This window comes from Salvia miltiorrhiza, chromosome 1 (genome assembly GCF_028751815.1).
Source record: "Salvia miltiorrhiza cultivar Shanhuang (shh) chromosome 1, IMPLAD_Smil_shh, whole genome shotgun sequence".
Lineage (NCBI taxonomy): Eukaryota > Viridiplantae > Streptophyta > Magnoliopsida > Lamiales > Lamiaceae > Salvia > Salvia miltiorrhiza.
Window position 1 is genome coordinate 144,928 of NC_080387.1, and position 15,935 is coordinate 160,862.

The 15,935-nt window shown below is 41.3% G+C and overlaps 2 protein-coding genes across 3 annotated transcripts; both read left to right on the forward strand.

Annotated features, from left to right (window-relative positions):
* The first annotated feature begins 298 nt into the window (after positions 1-298).
* Positions 299-2,289, forward strand: LOC131016588 (polygalacturonase At1g48100-like). 2 transcript variants are annotated; one of them, XM_057945299.1, is made up of 5 exons: positions 299-1,030; positions 1,095-1,139; positions 1,211-1,418; positions 1,503-1,584; positions 1,653-2,289. In XM_057945299.1, the coding sequence occupies exons 1-5, from the start codon at positions 509-511 to the stop codon at positions 2,152-2,154; spliced, it is 1,359 nt and encodes a 452-aa protein (XP_057801282.1). In that variant the 5' UTR covers positions 299-508; the 3' UTR covers positions 2,155-2,289. The 2 variants fall into 2 exon arrangements, with proteins under 2 accessions (XP_057801282.1, XP_057801290.1); XM_057945307.1 differs by lacking the exon at positions 1,095-1,139 and having other exon boundaries at positions 328-1,030.
* Positions 2,290-5,944: 3,655 nt separating this feature from the next.
* On the forward strand, positions 5,945-9,394 carry LOC131016606 (ubiquitin C-terminal hydrolase 12-like). Its single transcript, XM_057945314.1, has 3 exons — positions 5,945-6,077; positions 6,521-6,599; positions 9,142-9,394. The coding sequence occupies exons 1-3, from the start codon at positions 5,962-5,964 to the stop codon at positions 9,169-9,171; spliced, it is 225 nt and encodes a 74-aa protein (XP_057801297.1). The 5' UTR covers positions 5,945-5,961; the 3' UTR covers positions 9,172-9,394.
* The last annotated feature ends 6,541 nt before the right edge of the window (positions 9,395-15,935 follow it).

Consider the following 15,935-nt stretch of genomic DNA (forward strand, 5'->3'; position numbering starts at 1 on the left):
AATTTATCATGGGAAAAGGAGGGATAACAAAATTTTAATTATGCCTTTAAAAGTCTAATTTCTTTTCCCACATTTTACACAAAAGAAAAGTTTACCATTTTTCCTTTTTTATTTTCACTTTAAGCCGGGATAATATTAAGTGATTGTTAAAAAAATGCATGAAAATGAAGTGTACGGAATGCTCAAAAAAATTTGCTGCGGGGACTCCCGCCCCCGAACCCCTGTTTAAATATCTTCAGACGTCGTAAATCAATAAATTCAGCCCCTCTAACTTCAAATCCTGGATCCGCCCCTACTCCTCACAAATATTATATATAGATGGAAACTGGTTTTGCATGTCATTCACAAACAGATTGAAGGCAATTAAGTTGATGTTAGTGGTGAGTTCGGTTGCTCATACTTTAGAAAAAGCTTCTTACAACTTTCTTAACCTAAACCTAGTTTGTCACTCTCACACTCGTGTCTTTTCATTCATCTGTCACCATCCCTCCTTTAATTTGTCAAAAAGATGGTGGCGTTTCGCCCTTCCCTTTTGGTATTTTATTTCATCAGTTGCATCGGAGTTATGAATGCTAGATCTCACCACCACCATAAGAGGCATATGCATAGGCATTCCCACCAAATTTCCATTCCTCCAGCGGCGGCGCCGCCCTCCTCAGACGAGAACAACAGCGGAGTGTACGACGTTAGAATGTTTGGCGGCGTTGGCGATGGCGTGACAGATGATACCGAAGCATTCAAAGCTGCATGGGAAAATGCATGCCAAACAGAGTCCGGCGTCTTACTCGTTCCCAACGGCTATACTTTTATGATTCAATCTACTATTTTCAGCGGCCCTTGTGAAAACGGCTTGGTCTTTCAGGTTGAGGGGACTATAACGCCCCCGGATGGACCGGAGTGGTGGCCGAAGAATTACAGTCGGCGGCAGTGGCTGGTTTTCTATCGAATCAACGAGATATCACTGCGAGGAGGAGGCCTAATTGATGGCAGGGGCCACCCCTGGTGGAATTTGCCCTGCAAACCTCATAAGGTTGTTTCAATAACATATATATGTTGTTTTATACATTAATCCTCATTATATCCATCCATCGCAGGTGGCAAACGGTAGCATAGTTCGGGAACCATGTGACAGTCCAATTGTGAGTGGAGGCTACCAAAATCAAATTACTTAACATTAATTCTTTAATTAATTTTCTGAATATTGGTGCAGGCCATAAGATTCTTCATGAGCAACAACGTGAGAGTGGAAGGAATCAAGATGAAAGATAGCCCACAATTCCATTTCAGATTCGATAGCTGCCAAAATGTTCACATAGAATCAATTTACATAAGTGCTCCACCTCTAAGCCCCAACACTGATGGGATTCACATAGAGAACACCAACAACGTTGAGATATACAATTCTGTTATTTCCAACGGTAACTAATTAATCACAACATGCATCATATCCATACATACAACATACTAGTAATTAACCTAAAATGAATCAACTTGTGTTGCAGGTGATGACTGTGTCTCAATAGGATCGGGATGCTACGACGTGGACATTAGGAATCTAACTTGCGGGCCCAGCCATGGCATCAGGTCCATAATTTACATTCAACATTAATCTAAACATGCATATTAATTAGTAGTATCACAATACAATACAGCATAGGGAGTCTGGGCAACCACAACTCGCGCGCGTGCGCGTCCAACATAACGGTGAGGGATTCGGTGATCAAGAACTCCGACAACGGCGTGAGGATAAAGACGTGGCAGGGCGGGTCGGGGGCGGTGTCGGGCGTCTTGTTCGACAACATCCACATGGACAACGTGAGGAACCCAATCATCATCGACCAGTTCTACTGCCTCACCAAGGACTGCTCCAATCGCACTTCCGCCGTCTACGTCTCCGACATACACTACTCCGACATCAAGGGAACCTACGACGTCCGCAGCCCTCCCATGCACCTCGCCTGCAGCGACGCAATCCCCTGCACCAACATCACCTTTGCTGACGTCGAGCTTCTTCCCTCCACGGGGGATCTCGTGCTCGACCCCTTCTGCTGGAATGCTTATGGACACCTCCACACTTTGACTATTCCGCCGGTTTCTTGTCTGCTCCAAGGGATTCCTCGTTCTTTCTTGGAAAACGATCTTGGCAATTGTTAGCCACTCTTTTGCCCTACTTCCTTTAATTCTGTACATAATCTGCAATTTCATTTGTTGGGGCCGTGTATGGGTGAGCATTCGGGCGGTTCGGTTTCAACCCGAACCCCCAAACTGCCCTACAAAATTCAAACCAAATCAAACCGTTTCACTAGCCAAAACCGAACCAATCGAACCGTAAATTTTCGGTTCGGTTTGACTTAAACCGTTTTATTTTTTTATTTTTTAAACTAAGCTATATTCCACAAAATGGAACAATTTTGCTATAAATAAAAAGGGTGATTAGCTTCAGTAATGTTAAATAAAAAGGGAGAAACAGAAACCCTAGTTCTAAAATGCTAAATATTTAATTTGAACCTAAAATAAAACCCTAATGTTTAATAATTTAATAATTAATTATTTTTAAAAATATATAATATATTATACTCCCTCCGTCCCTGAAATGACTTCCTCTTTGGGGACGGCACGAGTTTTAATGAAAAGTTGTAAAGTGTATTGATAGTGGAGAAAAAGTGATATAATTATTATTGGAAGTTGTGAAAAGTGTTATAATTCGTATTGAGAGTGGTGAAAAGTGAAAAGTAAGAATAAATAAAGTATTATTAGTGGTGGGATAGGTGTCCAAAAATGGAAAGAAAGAAAGAGGAAGTTATTTGGGGGACATTCCAAAATGGAAAAAGAGGAAGTTATTTTAGGGACGGAGGGAGTAATAATTATTAATTCGGGCGGGTTCGGTTTAAAAATCAAACCGCCTTGTTCGAACCGATCCCAAACCGAAAATTGGCGGTTTGAAATTTTTTAAACTGAACCGCACTGTTTTATCTATAAAAACCGAACCAAACCGTCCGATTTGGTTCGATTTAACGGTTCCGTTTTGATTTTGCTCATCTCTAGGGCTGTGTTTGTTGTAAATTCATTATCTATCAAAACAAATTAATTATAGACTTTAGTTTGGCTACTTTTAACGTTTATTTCAAAATATGTTTTCATTTAAAAAAAATCCTCAAATTTGAAAAGAAATATTATTTGTGTCCCCCCTTATAGTATTTGACGGCAAAATAACAATGTCACGTCTAATTAGAATTTCAATTATTTAATTATAAAATTGCCAAAAAAAAAATTTCATTAAAAATCTATGTAAGAATCTAACGATGTGATTTATAGTTCTTTCTATGGACTATGTTAGTTTTTTTCGAAATGAGATTTTCTGTCCCGCAATTTAGTGTGTACCATCGTATCTCATTCTTAATTTCTCTATTCTATAATTATTTGTTACAAAAATAAAAAATATTAGTATTATATAATGGACTCTAATTAATATCTATCACTAAAAATTGAAATTAAATATATATATATATATATATATATATATATATATCATAACTTTGATTTAATTAATCAAAATAATTCATCATTAATTCAAATAAATATAAAAAAATACTTCATCTATCCCGCGAAGCTTGAGCAGTATTCCTTTTTGGGATGTCCCGCGAAGCTTGAGCACTTTTCTTATATGGCAAAAGTTTTTCCCTTTATTCACATTTTCACTTTACCACCTAACTTTAACACACAAAATACTATACTACAAAAGTTTACATACATAACAGTGAATAGATAACGGTTTTTTTTCAAAAACCGTTATGTATGAGCGCACTTTTACAAATAGATAACGGTTTTGCGAAAATCCGTTATCTATGTAGTGTTGTCTAAATGCATAGATAACGATTTGAACAAATACGTTATGTTTTTGCGTTATCTATTAGTTGCATACATAACGGTATTACAAAACCGTTAAGCCACCGTTATCTATGACCATATTTTATAACAGTTATTTATAACGTTAAAGAACCGTTATGTATAAGAGTCATTTACAACGATTTTTGAACCGTTATGTATGAGCGTCTCTAAAAACTGTTATTTATAAATTTTTTTGTTAATTTTTTTAAAATAATATTATATTATATTATATTATATTATATTAAAAAATAACAAATAAATTGTTTATCTTAAAATGTGAATTTATTCCTAAATATAGACTTTGAGAAATAAAAAAAACTCATAACATTTTTTTTATTGAATAACACTTAAATAAAATCTGAAAATATTATTAGAAACCTAAATACCCAAAATTGAATAATAAAAATTAAACAAAAGAAAAAAGAAAAAGATTTCCTTTCCTAAAATTTGAAAATATTATCAGCCCTAACACTTCTCTCTCTAGTTCGCCTCCCCCCAAATCCGAGTCCGCCGCGCCCCCCAGTCCATCGCGCCCTCGGTCTGCCTCCGTCTGCCCCAAAATCAGCGTATAATTCCCCACCCAACCAAACCCTAACACTCTCTTTCTCTCTTGTCCGCCACTCCACTACTCTAGTCTGTCGTGCCCTGGTCTTCTGCGCCTCCGTCTGCTTTCCCCAGGTCCGCCGTACCTCCGGTCTGCCTCCGTTCACGCCTCCTTTGTGAGCCTCCGTCCACCCTGCCAGCAAGCTCTGCCTCGCTCCACCTCGGTCGGCCTCGCTCTGACTTGCACCGCCTGCTCCTGGAATATTGACGCCAAATCCTAGATTTGTGGCCATGGTTTCTATTGCTTGACTTTTAATCCCGCTATGTCATTTCTCTTCTCTAATATTGTTCTTCTAATTTTTATATGTTATAAATTTGCAAATTTGGGATTAATTCATGGATTTTCATATTTGGGATTTGTGGTTTTCAAACCCTAGCTGTGATGAAGAGAAGAAACGGGTCAGAAAGATGGGCTAGGGTTTTCCAGACTCCAGTCTTCGCGTGCCTCCACGATTTGCCGCGCCGCTTCCTTTTCAGACCGCCGTCCGTCTGTCCACTGGCAACTCACGCACACCGCACACACACGGTAAGCCCTCTCTTTCAGAATTAGAATTACAGTAGGCTTTTTCTTAAGTTTTTGGAATTAGAATTTCAAATTTGCTTGAATTTGTTTCAAATTTTACTCTGTTATTGTATAATGTGTATAGCTGTGTGATGAATTTTACTCGAATCTTAGTGAGTCTTGCTTATTACTCAGCTTGATTTTCTGCGCTTCCGTTGTCAGCGGCAACATCTCGCTCAAGTACTTGCCCGTGAGCTTCAATCAGGCGATTGGCGCCACGACGCCGTTTTTCACCGCAGTGTCCTGAATTTTGCTTTAAATTTACTGCATTGCCTTTGAATTAGGATATTTGCTAATTGTTGGCACACTCGGTTGTGTTTATGCGCCTCAGGTGATGATTGAGACAAAGTATTTTAGATGAATTATCATTTGTTTGGTGAAGCTCAGTCAAAAACCATAATGTAGAGTCGGAAGTACCCCTAGGCAATAGAGAAGTCATGAGCTGATTCTTGGATACCTTCAGTCATACAGTGTATGGCTGATTTGGGAAGTGGGTATGGTCTAAACTCTAAAGGCGAGAGCTAGTGTTAAATAGGACATTGCGACTTGATTTTCTGTTGTGTAGCTGTACATGTGTGAAAGAACGAGTGAGTGTGTTTGATGAAGCCATTTATTCAGCCATTGTGATCCAAATTTTCTCTCAAGCCTCAAAATTTCAGTCTTGAGTTATGCTCCTGCCATTTCATTGTTGTATATGTATTTCTTGGATTTCACTTCAACCTTTATAACTTGCGACTTGCGTGAAAAGTGCGAGATGTTTACTTTCCATTCTTAAAGGCTGAACAATGTTTACTTTCATAAATTATTTCTATAAATGCCCAAGTTGATTTTTTGAAAATCTATGTTTCTTTGTGACTTGATTATAGCCTTTCTAGATCCATCTAAATAGATATATCACAATATCTTGAATGCTACATCTTTTCATTGGTTCAACTTATATTGTTCGCAGTGTTTTGGTCCATAGTGGTGGTGTGCACGGTGGTCACTATTATGCCTTTATACGGCCTACTCTTTCCAGCCAGTGGTATGCACATTCTCAAACTCCCCCCCATGTCTGCAGCATAAAAACTAAAAAAGTACTACTTTTATGGGTTGACAGCTTTCAGCGAGTCGAATTGATTGTTGTACATCATTAAGCTCATATGTTCTTGTTTGAGAATTGGTCTGGGTTCAGGAATTATTTTTGCAATAATGACTCTCTTTTTGCTGATTGGATGGAAGAATTTGTTGTCTCATTTTCTAGTCAATTCTCTTTACTTAAACTAAAATATAGTCGTGGTTGTTATTCTCTGGAGAGTTAGTTCCTTTGACAAAATTATGCAGTCAGCATCCCTCACTGTGGTTTTCTTATACCACTGTCCCCAAAAATTTCAGAAACCCCCTGGTTGATCATGAAGATTACATGAATCATGTAAATGGTTTTTGTTTTTTAATTGCATACAACAAATAATCCTAAATGTCTCTCAGGTATAAGTTTGATGATGAACGAGTGACAAAAGAAGATATGAAAAAGGCATTAGATGAGCTGTATGGTGGTGAAGAAGAAGTAGGTTTTTGTGATATTATTTTTCAATGATATATACATAGATTGCTTTGCTTCTGCTAGCAATCTTCTTGTTTAGTGACACATATCCTTTCTTAATTTATCTTTTCAGCACCTGATGCAGACAAACCAGGGAATCAATAATACTCCCTTCAAGTTCACCAAACACTCAAATGCAGCTCCTCGCCCTCGTCATTGCTTTGGAGCAGACTGTCTTTCATGGTTGGAATCATGTTTGGATTGAGACTGATTGCACCTATCTGGTGGACCTCTTCCGGTCCCGCTCTGACACTGTTCCTTGGAGATTCCTCAACCGTTGGCGTAAGGTTCTTGCTTCTATCGTGAATTTCCATATTATTATCACTCACATCTACAGGGAGGGGAACCGGGTTGCGGATTGCTTGGCTTCTTCGGTGGTGGATGAAGGTTACTGGAATTTTGCGATCCCCGAGATTCTCCATCTGGTCCGCGATGACAGAAGACAGTTGCCTTACATTCGGATTGTCACTTGAGGTGTTCTTCTCCCTTTTCCCCTGCCTCTTCCTGTTTTGTTCCCGTTTGCTCTTGTTGCTACCTGTACGGGATTTCCGCTTCTCCTTTTCAGACTTTTCGACTCTCTTGCGCCTTTGGTTCGGTTTGGATCATCGAGGATCTGGTCTGTGTTTGGTGTGGTGGTCGGTCTGGGTCTGATTGTTACAATTGTCCTTTTGATTGGGCTGGGTTCTAAGGTCTTGGGTTGTCATTTCTTGGGAGACTTTGTTGGCCGTGATTTGTCCGGTTGAAGCTAGCAGGAGTTTTTTCATTGCAATATGCTTAGTTTCCTCTCTGGTATGTTTTTCGGCTGCTAGTCTTTGCTCCTCTGATGTATTTCCCATTATGAGCTTGGGAAACCACGCGGGAAGACTTGGAAAACCCCCAATGGCTTCATCCCGTGAAGTTGACCCTTAATGCAGCTTGTTTCTCTGGTTTTTCGACTGCTGGTCTTTGCTTCTCTGATGAAATTCCCATTATGAGCATGGGAAACCACGCGGGAAGACTTGGGAAACCCCCAATGGCTTCATCCCGTGACGTTGACCCTTAAAGCATGCTTAATAAGTGAGTTCTTGGTTGAGATTGGATCATAAAAGTAATTGCATTAGAAGATACACTGCTAGCGGAGAACTGGGTCTGATCGGCCGGTTGGTCTTACTTGTGATGGCTCCTCTTCACTTTGTCCCCCTTTCGTTGGTGACTGTTGGAGCTTTTGGTTTCAGTTTTGGTTTGTGGTTGTTGGTTGTTTGATCCTTCTGATGTTCTTTCTTTTCTGAGGGCGCTTTTGAGGCTGATCTGTCTGTTTTTGAGAGGTCTTCCTTGGTAGCAGGAGCTTGTTTTCTTGTGCAGTTTTTGCCTTCTTTGTTCTGCTTTTCTCTCCTGTTGTTTGGTTTCGCAGGTTCGTGTGGCGATCAATGAAGTGCTTGAAGGGCGACGTTGAGCTTTGCTCTGGTGCGCTGGAATCGAGCCCTGCTCTGGCTGTGAGCTCCGCTCTGGCGCTGTGCTTCGCTGCTCTGGAATGACTCCTCTGCTCTGAACCGACTCCGCTGCTTTGGAGCATCTTCTCTTGGCGGCCCGACTCCTCTGGCGCCTCTGGTGCCTCGACTCCTCTGGAGACTCGACTCCTCTGGCGCCTTGACTCCTCTGGCGCCTTGACTCCTCTAGCGCCTGACTCATCTGGCACTTTGACTCCTCTAGCGCCTTGACTCCTCTGGCGCCTCGACTCCTCTGGCGCCTCGACTCCTCTGGCGCCTCGACTCCTCTGGCGCCCTGACTCCTCTGGCACCCTGACTCCTCTGGCGCCTTGACTCCTCTGGCGCCTCGACTCCTCTGGCGCCTTCCTGCTGGCGCCTCGACTCCTATGGCGCATTGACTCATCTGGCGCCTTGACCCCTCTGGTGCCTCGACTCCCCTGGCGCCTCGACTCCTGTGGTGCCTGCGGTCCCGTCTTTTGTTCGTTCTTGTTGTTTTCCTTCTCCTTACGCTTGGGTTTTTTTGTCTTCTTCTAGTTTTTGGTTTTTCCGGACTCTCCTTGTTTGCGCCTGTGCTCTCAAGGGTTTTTGTTTTTCTTCAATAAAATTTCTATTTCAGCAGCACCAAACACTCAAATGCTTATATGCTGGTGTATATACGTGAATGCTTAACATTACTTACTTTTCTTGACTGTATAGGTACCTATGGGACTGCTCTTATTGATCTGTGTTGTGGTGTGTTGTCACCATGGACTGCTCAAGTGATTGCAAAGGTTATATGAATTATCATGATAGAATGTGTTATATGGTTTTGTCGCAAAGGTTATATGAATTATCATGATAGAATGTGTTATATGGTTTTGTCGCAAAGGTTATATGAATTATCATGATAGAATGTGTTATATGGTTTTGTCTGCGTTACCTTTTTTTTTTAATTTGTTGTACTTTGTAATGTTCTTGATTGAAGGTGGACTTGACCATTGAGCTCTTGGAGCTACTCTTTTATTCCACATAATTTATTTGGATTATTTTTCTATTGGCAGGTTGAGCTTGTGTGTCGGGTTCTCTCCTGAGTTAGTTGTTGAAGATTTATCATAGCAGGTTGATCAACTAGTTCTTGAGGATTTGGTGCTAGAACATATAGTATGATAGATTTTCGTTTTAGCTATAACATAGTTGGTACTTTCAATTTTGAATCGAAATATGCAATGATGACGTATACTTGATACTTGGTTCATTTAGATGATAATGTATGAATTTTTTGGATGATATATAATATTGTTATTGTTGATTTTATCATTTTGTTGTTTTAAAGTTATTTATTTATTTCTTGAGATAAATAACATAAAAATCGAGAAAAAAATATTAAATATGCTAGTTGTAGTTGAAATACATAACAGTATAAAAAGTACAAAAAAATCGTAATTTATTTCTATCAAATATAACAGTCAAAACCGTTATAAGAAGTAAAAAAAACTATTAACTATGATGGGAAAAAAACAAAAAAAAAATACAAAATAACGGACAAATTCTCATTTATAACAGTAATAAACCGTTATGTATAAGCATTATAGATAACGGTTTCATACCATTATGTATAAAAAAAAACTGTTAACTATGATAGGAAAAAAAACAAAAAAAATACAAAACATAACGGAAAAATCCTCATACATAACGGTATAAACCGTTATGTATAATCATTATAGATAACGGTTTCATATCGTTATGTATGAGCGTCTCGTACCGTTATCTATTCTCACATACATAACGGTTTTTTAACCGTTGTCTATGATACGTATCATAGATAACACCACTATACACAACGGTTTTTTTGCTCATAGATAACGGAAAAAATCAGTTATCTATGAGCGTTTTTCTAGTAGTGCTAACTCCTTAAAATCCGTACTGAAAAGAAACTGCTCAAGATTCGAGGGAATGAAAGAGTAATTATAAACCTTTGTTAATTATCTTTTTTATTATATTAAAATATAATAATTTAATATTAAAAAATAAATTAATTAAAAATTATACTAATAAATTAAAAATGAGACACAATGGTACACACTAAATTGCGGTAAAAGCTACATTTGTGTTGTGAAGTTGAGATTTTCTCTCACTAGAAAGAAGTGCTCCCACTTCTCTCTAGACTTCACGCCTCTCTCTCTCTTGTTTTCCGGCGGAGAGAACTCTCTCTCTTCTTACGGAAATCATCTCCTTCACGTTATATTCCATTGAATCATCTCCATTTATCATTTGCAAAGGAGGAAATTGTGCCAAGGAAAGGAAAACTTGCGGTATAAAAGTAGGAGAAACATCTCCGGAGGGCTTCCTTCTAAACCTTCTGGTTTGAGGTTCCCTCTCGCCCTCTACATCTCCGGCAGTAGAAGTCTTGAGTACACTGCCATTGGAATCCCCGTTGTTATCTCCTTGAAGGAGGTGTGAAAACTGCCGGTGAAAGAAAGTCAAGTGCGGCAACAGCTGTGTCTTTAAGATAAACTGTCGTCGGAAAAGTACACAAGGAAAACAGTAGGAGTCCCTCTGTAACTATCGGAGAAAGGTTACAAGGTGGTGGAAGTCTGAGTACATAGCCCTTTCTCCTCGGAGCCCTTTCCCCGGTGAACGGTACACAGTTTTCTGTAAGGTTCTTTAGGTGCTGCTGAAATCTTTTTCTACGTTTTTGCGCCTGATCCTCCTTACTCCTTAGTGTTTTTTTAAATATGTGTTTGTTGAATGTTTGTGGTTCTTAACGTTGAATACAAGTTTGGCGTCAGTTTTGGAGTTTGTGTGACTGTGTTCCATTCTTGAGACACATTTTAATTTTGAAGGTGGTGCTACTATTGTGTTCTTCATTGTGCTATCTTCTCTATTCTGCTGCCACCTGGTCGGAAAGTTTGTTTTGAGCTTTATTTTGTAGTTGTTTTAGCATCTTAAGTGCTCTGGCGCGGGCCACTACAATGCACTTTTTGCGTTAAAACGCTGTCGAAAAGTTGCGGAAGTGGTGTGGTTCGTACCTGGAGTACTAACCGAAAAGGAAAACTAGTGCCTCTTCGCCGGAAAGTCCCCGGAAGCTAACTGCAAGCAGTCGCCGAATTACTAGCGGTAAAAGACACTTGGGCGGTGGAATTAAACTTTTGGGCGATGGCTTTAACTGCAGAGACATCTTTCACTAATCCCACTTAAGAGTATTTATTCCCTTACTTTGCTTTAATTCAAATTTCAAATTGTTGTCGGCTTGGGGCTAGTGTGTGCCCAAACATCATTAATTTGCCTCACTTATTTTGGCGGCACCTCTTTTAGTAAGTTTTGTCAGCGTGGACCTCCATGAACTGATTTTATTTCCTTGTGTATTAAAAAAAAAATATTGTTAATTTTATAATTAAAAAAAAGGAAGAAATTGTGTTGGCCTTACTTTCTCTCTTTTCATGACTAACCCCTCTAAGGTTGGAAAAGAAACACTTATGACGGGAGAGGAGGAGAACCATGGTGCATCATCACACCAAATCCCATCCGGCTCGATGCAACCTGAAAAAAGTAATGGAGCAAACCAAGCCACTCTAACATACACTCTAACCAAGCCACTAGCAACCTCTGGCAGAGCTGCGTCGAGCAGCACTTCCGGGCCAGCACTTGACAACACTCAACAGTTGGAGCGCACACCAGAGGTTGCTAGTGGCGCTGAACTCCTGATAAGTTACGGCCTTGGATGAACCTCAATACTCACAAGGCTAGAGGAGTACCACTACGTCACCTATCACCTAGAGATCTACCGGCAGCACGTGAATGATTGGCTCCAAATTCTCGCTCATCAAGTAAGCTCTAATTTGGATTCTGGATCTGTTCCCATCCTCTATGTAGCTTTCTTTTTGGGGCGCCATGTTACTGGTCGCTGCCATGTATTGTACCTAAGTTTGTAATAAAAAAATTTGGGTGTGTGTGTGGGGATATGCTCTTGGATGATCCGAGCCAAAGTACCTCAGTGACTTTCGTGACATAATCCTAAACCACAAAACTCAAACACAATAATAACAAAGATGTATGCACCACCACCCATAGAAGGGGTTGAGATTTTCTCTCACTAGAAGAAGTGCTCTCACTTCTCTCTAGACTCCTTCGCCGCTCTCTCTCTAGATTCTCGACGGTTTTTCACGTAGCTTACACTCGTGAATCTCATATCCTTCAGGATTAATAGCAATACTCATCATCATCAACATCATTCGGTGAAGGAAAACAATTGCTAAAGGAAGAATCAGTACGGTCCGAACGTTGGAGGAACTCCTCCGGGGGTTCTCCCCTTTAAACCTTGAGGTTTTTGGGGGTCGCCTTCTTCCTTCTTCAGTCCGTAGAATCATCTCAAGGTGTTCTTGTGGAAGTCTTGAGTACACTCGACATCGGCATTACTTTGAAGCATCATAATACCTTCTCTTCTTTCCCCTCATCGGTGTTTTGTGGAAGTCTTGAGTACACTCCACCGTGGATACATCTTCCCCATCCTTCTCGTGGGCTGCCGGTGGTAAGGAAATACATATTCACATCTCTTGGTGAAAGGTACACAAGTTTTCAGTTTGCTCGTTACTTGTTAACTTGCTCCTCGCTGCTCTTGTGTTCTTGCTCTCCTTTGGTGCGTGTTTTGTATTTTTATTTAATTTTTAGGTGTTCTTCGGTTCTTCTTGAGTTTTTGTACTGCCGGTGCTTGATTGTCACGTCCTCTTCCTTGGGTGTTAGGTTTGTTTGTTTCTTGTTCGTGTTTGTTGGTGTCTCTCTTTTCTTTTCGGTTTGATCCATTTTCTGGTTTTTCAGATTGTTTTTCTGGTTTGTTGTGGTGCGTTCTCGGCCTACTGTACATCCTTGGGGTGTCTTGCTGTTGAAAACCCACCCTTCGCCGGTTGAACTGTTGGTTTTTGGCCGGAGAAGGTTTCTGTGCTGATCGGAGAAGGATACACCCCTTGCCGAACGTTCTAACGACCTGATACACTTGGGCGGCCGCATTAATTGTTTTTGGGCGGTGCTTTTAATTAGCAGCACTAATTCCCCTTTGTGTTTAGTGCCTTAGTTTGAATTTCAAATCTTGTTTAATTAGTGGGGAACATTTGGGCGGTGAAATTAATTGCAAGTGCATTAGTTTTTTTACTTGGGCGGTGCTTTGACTTTTCTCTTCGTATTCTTCCTTTTGCCCTTGACCGAGTTTTAATTACTCTCTTATTATTATTATTGTCAATTACTATTAAAAAAAGAGTTTTAATTTATTAATATTATAAAAAAAAAGGAAAAAAAATAGGTTGGCTGTTTGGTCTTGTCCTTGCCGTTGCTTGAGTTTCTATGGCAGGTAAGAAAAGTGCAAAGAAGGCTGCCAGTCCTTGCTCGGCTCCATCTACATTGCGCCCGCAAGGCACGCCCGTGGGGGGCGTGGGTGAGGTATCCTCGGCACACGCCGTGTTGCCTTATCGCGAGACCTCCTCCATGCCCGCCTTGGTGCTGCCGAGTGCGGATCCTGCTGATGCCGAGCAGCCTAGCCAGGACATCTCGCCCACGTCCATACCTTTGCCAAACAATATCGATGGGCTCATCACCGATGCTGAGATGGACATCCAACGATCATACCATGAAGTGGTGATGCTGGACGTAAATGACCCAAATAAGGAGGATCCAATTAACGAGGTTGACGACCTTGAGTGCCTTGACACCCCTACAAGGGTGGTGAGACGCATTGAGCTCGGCAACCTTGGTGAGCATGAGAAAGATTTCTATATTGGCCTCCAAGACGAATGGTTTGAATCCCCATGGGTAAGGAACTTGGGGAATTTCAATAACAAAGTTATCGTCAATCCTTCACTCCCCTCTCTTCCAAAATGCGAGCCTAAAATTGTTAATGATACTTTAATTTTGGATGATAAGGACTATATTGCTACAAAGCATGCATGGGGTTTTTGTCTCCTTGGTTTCATTGCAGGAAAACTCCCCAAGAAAGAGAGAGTGTCGGAGTTTGCAAAGACTTGGCCGGTAGGTTGCAAGATTTCCTACCACGAGGAAAGATGGCTACTCTTTGCTTTCGAATCCGCCGAGGACCGTGATAGGATTTATCGTGGAGGCCATTACGCCATTGAGGGCTCCAAATTGTCTTTATGTCATGTTCCTCCGGATTTCACCTTCGACATTTTGGCAATCAACAAATACTCGGCGTGGGGGTTCCTCCCAAACCTCCCACTCGAGCTTTGGAATGAGAGGGCGATATCCAAGATCGCGTCCCTCAATGGAACTCCCATCTCCGTTGATGTCAAGACTTTCTACAAGAGTGACGTTACGGCGGCAAGATTCCAAATTCTTGTTGATGCCACAAAACTGCAAGCAAAGAAGAATGTGTTTATCAAGTTGCCAAACGGGAAAACGATCAACCAAAGAATCACGTTCGACTACTTCCCTAAACTTTGTGCCTATTGTCACAAGCTTGGCCACCATGAGGTGGAATGCAAGAACAAGGGCACCATGGCTCAAAAGGAGGCAAAGAAAAAGAACAAAGGGGAGGAACCGACGAATGGCAATGAAGAGGATGGGTGGACTAAGGTATCCTATCGCAAGGGCCGAAGCCGTACCCGTCGTGATGTTCGGAGTGCTCCTCCATCAAATAGGAAGAAGTCTCCGGGACACAAGAGCAAGCCCCCACCACCTCAACATCAAAAGGTGTATGTACCGATCAAGAAACCGCCTCCTCCACCGAATACTCACATTAGGTTTCCTAGTCCAACACCATCCTATGATGGGATGGTTGAAGATTGGGAAACTAGATTTGAGTGTGAAGAAGAGCATCAAAGCCAACACCTTGAGGAAATGGAAATGCAAAATCAAGAAGGAATTAGACTTGTGGGGGAAACCACGCCACTCGGCAATGTGGGCTCACCACCGCCCTGCCACTCACCATCGGCTGGATACCACCACTCGGCAGCAAGCAAGGCCTCGCCATCGGTAGCAAGCAAGCCCTCGCCATTGGCAAGGAATTTGTCGCCGCCTGTTCATGCACACTTGGCAGACCACACGCGGGGGCCTTCGACGCTGCAGGCCTCGCCGATAGTACACTCGAGCTCAGCAGTCAGCACGCCCGTCTCGATAAGGGCTGAGGCTTACGCCTCGGATCGAATTGAGACACCTGTCTCGGTGCCTAGCGCCTTGGCGGGGGGCATTTTGGTGGATGTCTCGGCGCCTAGCGCCTCGGCAAACACCTCCTTGGCTGCGTTGAGTTTGGAGAATGCACAACCACCATGCTCGCCTATTGGACAGTTTGCTCCACGTTCACCAATTTTGGCTCTTGAAGCTCCTGTAAAGACAGACCAGAGTATGGATAAAGCCAAGGCCGAGAAGCAACAAAAGCTAAAAACCAATGGAAAGGCCAAAGGCAAAGGTAAAGGAAAGGTTAGTAACACTCCCAAAAATCTTTCCTCATGATTTGTGCGACATGGAATATTCGGGGATTGCATAAACCCCATAAACAAAATGCAATTTTGGAATTTTTGAAAAAACATAAAGTTGGTCTTTTGGGTCTTGTTGAAACTAAGCTTAATTCCACTAAGGTTAAAAAGATCATGGCAAAAATCTTACCTCATTAGAAATTCGAACATAACTTTGAATTGTGTAAAGGTGGCCGAATACTTGTTTTATGGAATTCATCTCTCATTCCGGCCACTTGCAAACAAAAGGATGAACACTTGGTTTTGGAAGTTGATTGTTTGACTAGTAGAAAGTCGTTCTATTTCACTTGTGTTTATGCTTTTAATGCTCTTCCAAAGAGGAAGCCTTTGTGGAAAACATTGGTGGATTTGGCGGTGCAAAGTGTTCCTAACATTATTGC